The sequence below is a fragment of the Anopheles cruzii genome, chromosome 2 (genome assembly GCF_943734635.1).
Source record: "Anopheles cruzii chromosome 2, idAnoCruzAS_RS32_06, whole genome shotgun sequence".
Classification (NCBI taxonomy): Eukaryota; Metazoa; Arthropoda; class Insecta; order Diptera; family Culicidae; genus Anopheles; species Anopheles cruzii.
In genome coordinates this window covers 48762015-48771420 of record NC_069144.1, presented here as the reverse complement: position 1 = coordinate 48771420, position 9406 = coordinate 48762015, and the positions used below count along the sequence as shown (strand labels likewise).

General features: G+C 48.0%; 1 protein-coding gene across 1 annotated transcript; it reads right to left on the bottom strand.

The window, feature by feature from the left end:
• Positions 1-7364: 7364 nt before the first annotated feature.
• Positions 7365-8933, bottom strand: LOC128277947 (protein odr-4 homolog). The gene is made up of 2 exons (XM_053016559.1): positions 8020-8933; positions 7365-7954 (listed from the first exon to the last, which is right to left on the bottom strand). Exons 1-2 carry the CDS (start codon positions 8782-8784, stop codon positions 7385-7387), a joined length of 1335 nt encoding a protein of 444 aa, XP_052872519.1. The 5' UTR covers positions 8785-8933; the 3' UTR covers positions 7365-7384.
• Positions 8934-9406: the final 473 nt, after the last annotated feature.

Sequence of the window (9406 nt, the reverse complement as noted above, 5' to 3'; positions counted from 1 at the left end):
ACCAACGGCTCGCTACCTCCCGGCCGGTTTTGAGTGGCTGCCAGCGGGAAACGAGTACATCATTAGCTCGTAGCTTAAAGGATTTATTTCGCTCTCTTTTTTGCTGTAATGACATTTAAAAATTTATTTCTGGGAATGGCAAAGTACTTTTTAACATGTTGCACCTTCTCTCATCCACACGCAACACAATCAACAAGTCACAGCAGATTCCAATTTTTAATTGAAATCCTTCTTGTTAATTTATTTTTTTGTTTTTTGGGTTTTTCTCCAAAACCCAATTCAATTGCCTCCGTCTTTTACGAAACTGCGCCTCCGTTACATAATTCATAATGCACCGGATAAAATCACACTTTTCGCAACCATCGCACGCGTTGTTCCACTTATTGCTTGGTTTTTATCTACTCATAACAATGCGCCCACAAAACGGCTTCATTATGGCCGAACGCTTGTTTCGTTTATTAATTGAACCTTATGACTTCAATCAAACGGCTCCTCCAGATGGCAATCGATCGGTGCGATCAAAAATTGCACCGAAGCATGGGGCCGAAGTGAAATTAAAACGACCGACGAACGGTCCAGCAACGGTAACTGTCGAAGGGAATTCACCACGGCAAAAGGTTGATTTGTCAATAATCGAACGGCCGCCCGGACCGAGGCGCGAAGATGCTCGTAGCGCCACGCAGCAGCAGCAGCAGCAGCAACAGATAAATCATCTGCCATTCGTTTCAGGGAGTAAGAAAATAGTCACTTTGTGTACACATTTCACCTTCAAGCGGAACACAGTTCGCCGGGCGCCATTCGATCAAGCGGATCGGGCCACCGAGGCACCCAGGGCAAACGAGCGAACCCAGCTCATTGGGAAAACAGCGTTTGTTGAAATGACTTAATTAGCGCCCTCCGTGTGTGTGTGGATGTTCCGACGGGCCACGGCGGTAGAGGTCGGGTCGGAAAATTATGCATACCGAGCGACCGGATTCGTGAGGAACACCGCGGTACGGTGTCCGTCTCTTTGTTGGCCCATCACCACGCTGGGCCAATCACATTTTGTTTGCTTTTCTTGTTTTTCTTTTTGTTTTTACTGCAACGCGAAGTTCTAGGTCAGGAAGCGACACCTAATCGGGGCCTAAAGGACACCTTGGTGGAAGTCACAGGTGGACCGTCCCGACGCGGATGGCCCGCTTTCCGTGCACTGGCACTGGAAATTGGATCCAATTTCAAGGGCGACCGACGTATCGCCAACGCAGGGCAGCGCCGTCGGGTAAGGGCACCCTTTTTAAGTGTCTCAGATTTAAACTCGTCAGAAGGGTTCTCGCTCACGCGCCAGCTGATGAGTCACCGGTAATGAAGCAAATAAATTGAATTCAGCGTTTAATGAACGTTCCGCAGGGCACTACTTAGTAGTCTCGGGGGCTTTCAATGCCTACTTCTTTCGATGACCTTTTTTATTAAAATACTTTTTTTTTATTTAGTTCAAATGTTAGTATGGGGACTCTCAGCTGAATCATAATTTATTCAATTTGTTAATGAAACCCCATTTAATCCAATTACACACCTTCTTCCGGCCAATTCAACGCTATTCTTATCGGTTCTGGGTCATATAATGGAACTAGCGCAGGAACGCCGGCTTCGCCAGTCAGTTCCTCGATCGAACAACTTTAATGGGATAGCTTCACGCTTGCGGGGTCAGATAGAACTTCCAATGCCACCGGGAGATGATCAACGATGATGATCCTCATCATCATTATTATTATTAAATCGCTCGCCTGTCTGGCAGGAACATCGCAAAACCGCGCGAATGCAAAATAGCGCACATTAATCATAATCGCCGCCAATTTTCTCACTTCACGGATCGTTTCGATTTATGTTCTTCTGCCATTTTTGTTGCATCATTTTTTTTACGGAATAAAGAACACGTCCCGTTGGCAGCCATTTCCGTTCGGGGCTTGCCGCACGGCATCTGCCGATGTCGGTGGTACACTAGTTCTGAAGTCTCTTCAAACGAGAGGGCAAACTTCTGATGCAGAGCCCTTCGCCCTTGGCGGGTCTATAATCTGTGCTACTGTGGCCACCTCCACTGTTGATCTTCTAAGTGCCTGCCGCTTGACATGGGGTAGGATTGGCTTCCCATTATCCAGTAGCGTAACCATGACCGTAGCCAGCGCCGTCGTGGGTTGTAAGTTAGAACAGTCGAGTCGTGCACTTCGGTGTTCCGGTCTGGGCTACTGCCCTAAGTTCATCGGCTTCCAGTCAGCCCTATGCTGTAATTCTCTTTGTCTGCTAGATGTAGATTTTGTCACCTTCGGTGTGGCATGATAATGCTCGGCGAGATAATTGTTATTTTATCGTGAGGTTCGCGTACTTGCCGCGCAGCGGATGAAGGCTAACGGACTGCTCATAAAACTGGCTGCCGTTTGCTTGCCGGGAGCAGCATGTTTAGGCACACCATAAAGCCGGCTTTAGAAATTTGTTCAACAAATCGTTATTTTTATTGACCTGCCGAGCCTGTGTTGTCACATTGCAACACAGCACACCACGGGGCAGTGAGCTTAAAAGGAATAATAACTCAAGCGTATCCACTCGGTGTGACATTAACCGTTGACTTTAATTTTATTCATGCAGCATAAACGCATCCAAGGTTAAGTGCTCGCTGCTCATCATGAAGTGCCGTGCAAAACTGCGGCCTTTCCGGTGGCTTGAAAGCATCAGGCTCTGTTTTCTAACTAGCCGCCCCTGCCGTTGGTCGCTGCTTTAAAACCCGGCGGGCAGTGTGAGAATAAAATTCGCAGAGCGAGCGAGCGAACGATTTCACAATTATTGTGCGCCCTTGCCATCGTTGCAAGTTCATCAATCCTTTTCCTTTCGATCGCCGTCAGGCGGTTGACGGTGGCCAATCAAAAACACCCCTCCCGAATGGAGGGGGCCACCCGATCGAGCTCGCTTTCCCAGCCGTGCTTAACCCGTACCGGCACCGGCCCAGTTGAGGTTCTTTTCCACCATGCGGCCACGGCGAGGGCCGGTGCAAGAAATCGGGATGATTTGTTTCGGTCCCAATTGGCGTTGGATTGCGGTCAACGCGTTGGCTGACGGTGGGAAAAATTATTTATTAGCATTAGTTCTACCTCCGGGGGCCGATCCGATGGTCGGACGGACAACTCGGGCACGGCGATTCTTGGTTCTTGCTGTCAATTAGATGCTGTAGGTTTATGCTAAGCGCACAAACTAACCCTAAAGCTATCATGGGAAAATATTTGTATGTTTTCGAGCTTAAGGAATCTCCTAGAATCCTGGACTGTCGTTGGAGTCTCATTTTAAGGGCAAATGGGAAGCTCTGCCAAACCAATTCTTTGCCGCCGTCACGGCAATCGATGGGACAATTTATGACAACCGATCATTGCCGTATTTTTCCCGATCGATTAATTATCCTTTTCTGTCAGCACGACCAACACGCTCCACACTCGTGTCACTCGACATTCCCGCTCAACCCTTAAGCCAATCGCTCAGCAACGGGATTTTAATTGGACGTGCCGACGTTGCTCACGTGAAATTGACAAGAATTTATCTACGCGTCCAATGCAGCTGCGAGAAGTTCTTAAGTGCAATTTATGATTGTCTTTGAGTTTGCCGCGATTCGATTTCGAGACTTATGGCGACTGTGCATCGATCGTGTCGTGCCTCGGTGCAGAAATAGTGTCCTTAGGCTCTGCTTTCCATAGCCCACGGGTGGCTAGTGATTAGAACTTCCCCAGCGAGTGACGGGATCTTGTGGTTTTCCTACGGAACTGCAACAGCTGCCGGCCCGTTGTAGCGTAGCGATCATAAAACCGGTTCAATAATGGAGGAGTGTGCCAAAACTGTGCCTTTTACTTAACAACTTTTTTTTTCTATCCACCTTTTTTGACAGGCCGCTCCAGTCGGGCGATTTCCGACTTTTGCCCATATCCCCATACATATCTTCCGGTCACGATCTGCTGGAGACCTCCTTTCACTCTGGCCCACGTTAATCCGTGGCGGTCCATTAATCATTTTCCTCCCACCAATCGGATACGCACCAAATGCTGTGGTCCGAACTAGAGGAGATCGAGAGCAAACATTTTTGGCAGATTTTGACAAATAGTGTCGCGCTTGATTGGTTTCGCGTTTTAACCGATAGTGTTCATTGACTCCAGTTGATGTCGAACGGACGCATGCTTGATATATGAAGGTACAAAGGTCGTTTAACTAGTTTTAAGTTTATTTTATAATTATTCGTTACAGGGTTTGCACTACCTTAATTCACGTTCCTTCCTTCATTAATTATTTATCAAACTATTTACGTGTGACTTTAAATTAAATGAAACTTTTCTCACGCATTCCGCACACCCGCCGTGGCCTTCAGAGCAAAACAAGCAAAAATTTAAACCACGCGGAAGAGTCCCTCGTTAGCGAAGAGAGAAATGGCTGAAAAGGAAATCATGATCATCGAAACAATGAAAAACCGGAGGAACTTCCCCGAAACCTGCGGAACAGCAATTAAAGCCATCATAAGAAAATACACGAAAAATCTCCCACAAAACAAAAACAACAATAATAATGTAATCATCCGCCCCCCTGAACAAAATCGGCTTTTAAACACATTTAAAGCGTCCGGTTCGGGAAACGCGGCGATCGGAGCATCGGAAACGGCTGCTAAAGTGTGAAGCCCCCTTTCGTAAATGGCACTTTAAGGGCGCATACCTGTGTGTATGTGTGTGCTTTTTATCCAATGCCACCATCGGAACAGCGCGCGAGTTACCCAGTGACCCACTGAGGATGAGGCGACCGCTTGCGCCCCTTCCTCAAGCTCCGGAAGATGATGGACCGCATCGTTGCCATTTTTCTTCACGGCGTTTTTTGCATAGCCCATCACCGACGCCACAACTTAAGTGAGCGATTTCAATTAACGATTCCGCCGCCAGAGGCACATCCGAAGGATAGCGCGATAATTAATCCGCCACGCTGTGGACATGATGCACCTCCACCGGTGCGGGTTTGTCGTTCGGATTTGCATGGATTGGCCGCGGACCACGCGGAGTGGAGCACTGTTTGCGCACCGACCAGCGACAATTATCTTGGAACCACAGGCCGGTGAGCCGGTGGCCGCATTGTTTCGTCGGCAATGGCCTACACACACACAGCGTGGACGAATTACCGGACAGCTCTTGAAGCTCATCCGGTGGCGAATTGAAAAACAACCCAATTTTCACTCGCGCCGAGCCTTGAGCCAGAGTTTGTCGCGTCCGATCGAGAGATGTTGGAGGATTTCCGTTTTGCTGGGCATGGGAAGCATCGTGAAAGAAGATACTGGTACTGGGTCATTAATTAACTCATCACAAACGGAGTGAAACAGTCGACGACGGTCGCAAACAATGCGCCAAAGGTGGCATTTTGCATTTACGCCCCTGAGAGAATCTTGGCGCGGAACTGTCGATTGGCGAGGCGATTACCGACCGAGCGACCGGATACGAGTGGTTAATTAGACTGTTTTTTCTTCACAGTCAAAAAAAAAATATGGACCTTTGGATGCGATTGATCTCACTGGCCATAAATTTGAATGGACTTATACGGTTCATTTTTGGTGTGAACCAATTGAAGGTTTAAATGTGCTCGATTTTAATACCCGGCGAAGGTTAGGCTTTATCTGTTTTCGCAATCGCAGCTCACCTCATTAGTTTACTTTTGGCACAATGTTTGCTCTCCAGGAGGACACAAAACTAACTCATTCATTTTGTCTCGGTTCGTTGATATGTCCTCACCGGTGAGATGTGAATTTCCCATTCGTAACCGCATCGAAACCGCTCGAAAATGCCAACGCCCTAAAACCGCAGGGAAGGGAAGGCCTTCGAAATGCTGCAATCGTCGGTAATATCATTACGCGACTCTCGTCACGATCGCCATCAGCTTTGAGCTATGTTTGTTCCTGTGTACCTCCTTTATGTAACACCGATCGACGCTTCTCTTTTAACCCTGAAAACAGTGCTAATATGTTGATCACCTCAATTTCACCGCGTGGCGAAAGATGCTCTCGAAGTTTTGTCGGTCCGCGCCGTACCCATTAGCGAAAGTAAATAACGGTTTATTTCTCTCTTGGCATAGTCCGCGTGCTATAATCACGGCCACGGGCGGATCGCGCGAAAGTTTGCGCACAACAAAAACACTTCGAGTGCACTCGAAAGTTTCAGCAGACGGTAAAGACAGTCCTTTAAATAAATTATTATTCATGGAAGCGGACGTCTGTGTCATCGGCACATGACATTGACACTTGTAGCACGTTACGCCGACGCAATCGCGAAGGCACGCAGTGTCCACCACAAAGTCCGTGCTGGGGCCACCATGAGGGACGCAACATCAAACCAATTTGTCGGTTAATGTCCCCCCACATTCGCCCGATAAAGAGCATAAGTCCCCCCACCGATCGCGTGCGTGCGATTCCGGTTCGCTGTCGATTTTACGCGCTCTTCCTGCGGTCCTGGCGTCCGGTGCATACTGATAAGCACTCCGTATCGTGCCTAATTCTAATGGACCAATGACCCAAGCGGGGGCCAAAACTATGCTTAATCAAAACCTGATGAAGCACCCGCCATTATGCCATTTCCGCCCACCGGCCTACTGGACAATGTTTTGCACTAACGATTTCCTTCAGCGCACCATATACGCGTGTGCGAAATTGCTGCGCGGCCACGATCGATCTTCCGCCACATTCAGCCTTGTTATGCGAGTTCGCCATTAGGCAAAGGGGGCAACGACAAAAATACGACCATAAGCTCGGATCTCTGACTGACGTGACGCGGTTAAGTAGATAGTGCACGAAGGTCAAGATCGAATCGTGCCATCCCGGGTCGCGCGCAGCAAAATGATTACGCACTCAATGACGAATCCAAAGCAAGTGAAGGGAGGATTACAGCGGCAGGTGGTGGTAAGGCTGAAAACGTGCTAACTTACTCATTAAGATTACGTTTTAACGCCAGTGGATTCCAGCATATCTAAATAGAGTCATAAAGAAGCGAATTGTCGAGCCACAGATAGTCTAAGTAGTCGGAGCATCTATTTTGGGAGGCTTTGCTTCGGTGCGTTGTTTATTGCCAGATCATTTAATACTTTTTAAACAGAAAATCGAAGCCGCTGAAACATTCAAAACAGTGTTTTGTCGACTAATGGTGCTGCCATCTACACCGCTGGCTTGTAACTAAAACTGTGTCTGTGCTTCATTCGGCTGAATGTCGACTATGACTTCATCAGCTGGCATTGATGAAGTCATAGTCGACATTCAGCCGATATGTTTTCAGTGTTTTATGCTTTTATGATGTCATCAATAAAAATAAGCCGACTTCACTTTGCCTTCGCTGGTTCAGAACACAAAATACCCGTTTTATTTCAGCATATAGTACACCAGTAGAGCGATCAACAATACAAAAACGGCCACAATAGCGCTGATGACGGGCATGTTAAGCTTCAAATCGCCATCGCCATCACCCTCGCCCAATGCACCGGCCCCGCATTCTTCCGCGTTGTGTCGTTCGTCCTCCTTTACGGCTGGCACGAGCTCAACCGTAGCGTTCAAAAGATTCGGTGCAAGGTTCACCGCCAGTATGTCATCAATCTGCGTCACCAATCTCTCCTTGGCTTCGTCCGGAAACAGATAGTCGCTAAACTGCACCGGGAAGTTGGAATACTTCTGCTGGATGGGGAAGTAGATGCGGCGTGGCAGTTCGTTCAACGTTATCTTATCCTGGACCCCGCCATCCGTCTGCACCAGGGAATCGCAATGGATTTGAATGCGCGACATCAGTGAACGCACAATATCGGCCTTGATGAAGCGCTCCAGTTCCCTGAACGTGCACTGGGAGTGGACGTACACCTGCGAGCTGACGATCCCGTCAAACTTGAGCATCCCGTTGTATTGGTCGATCTTTGCTTCACCTTCTTGGAAATCGGGTGGCTAGGAAGGACGATAGAATTTAACCGTTAATGTGTGTTTATCAAAAAGGAAGAACAGCTACTCACCGATGGCAAGTACACCTGAACATCCAGCGTAGTGCGGTCCATCTTGCGAAGCGTTCCCTCGACGCTATCCGATTCCGGTCTAAGCAAACCGTCAAACAAAATCTTTGCGTCCTCCAGCTGCTCGTTGACCATCTTCGCGCACTCGGTCAGATTCGCTTCGGTGTCGTATTGCTGCCCTTTTTCGACTTTTTGTTGCAAAGGGCACACGTCGTTCGTTTCGAAGTACGTCTTAAACTGATACCAGGACGATGGTTGATCCGAAAACTTCCAATCGCACGGCCGTACGGACGGATTGTCCGTATCCAACGAAACCGTTTTGCAGCAATAGGATTTGTTGCGACACGAATAATACAACACGAGCTTTTCGTCCCGGTCCTGCTCATCCCAGTAACCCATAAGCAACGGATTGGCTTCGAAAGAGGCTTTCATGTTCAGAAGAATGAGTTTGACGCGCTGCAGCAGCGCTTGATCTTCGAACAGGTTGTTCTCATGGAAAACAAATATGCCCAGCACGTACATTCCGCCCGGAAGCATTCGCGTTTCAACCAGGGCGTGTTGGGAAATTTGACGGACGTCTTGGTCGAGCAACTCCTTCGCGTCACCGTTCGGCGCTCGTTCCGATTTCAGCTGATTAGCGTGCACGACATAATAGTTACCATTGGCCACCGGTTGTCCGATCAGGAATCCGACGCACGGTCCGGCATGTTTTCTCAAATATCGCAGCTGTTCCTCGACCAGGCCCTCGCAAAGCACCGAGCGACCCATGTCGACGGTGTATTAGGCACACACGGAATTAGACAAATACACACACTAAATGCGGACTGGAGATGTTCTGTTCTGGGAATGATCGAATCGAAGGAAAATGCGGAACCGCTAAATCCGGAAAATCCGGAACCGCTTTCTCAGCAGTTCCTTCTTCTTTTTTCTCGTTTCCCGAAACGACGCAGTTTGTATTTGTTTTGACAGCCGAACCACTTGTGGCAAATTGAGCCCCGGTGGTGAAACTGACGTCGTCTGTCAAAGTGTGCTCCTGGGTTGTAGATACACAAAACATTGGCTCACACTGCTCAAATTTAAAATAACCGTTCCTTGGTACACAGTTGGGGAGGAACTTAAATTACCACATATTGAAAAGAAAGGCCACAACATTTTGCAGACTGCAAAAGTTACTTTTTATTTTTTGCTTATTTTACGTCAAACGCCACCGCCGCCTGGTTCTTTTGTAAATTTGTAATTATCACTTTATTTCTTTAAACAGTAAATAAACTATACACATTATTCTCGCTTATTCGCAAATAAATAATTATCAAAAGATCATTTTGTTCGGGTACCGGATTACCGGGCTTCAGGCTGCTGGTTGGCCCACAATTTTGCGCTCGGAAGGCGG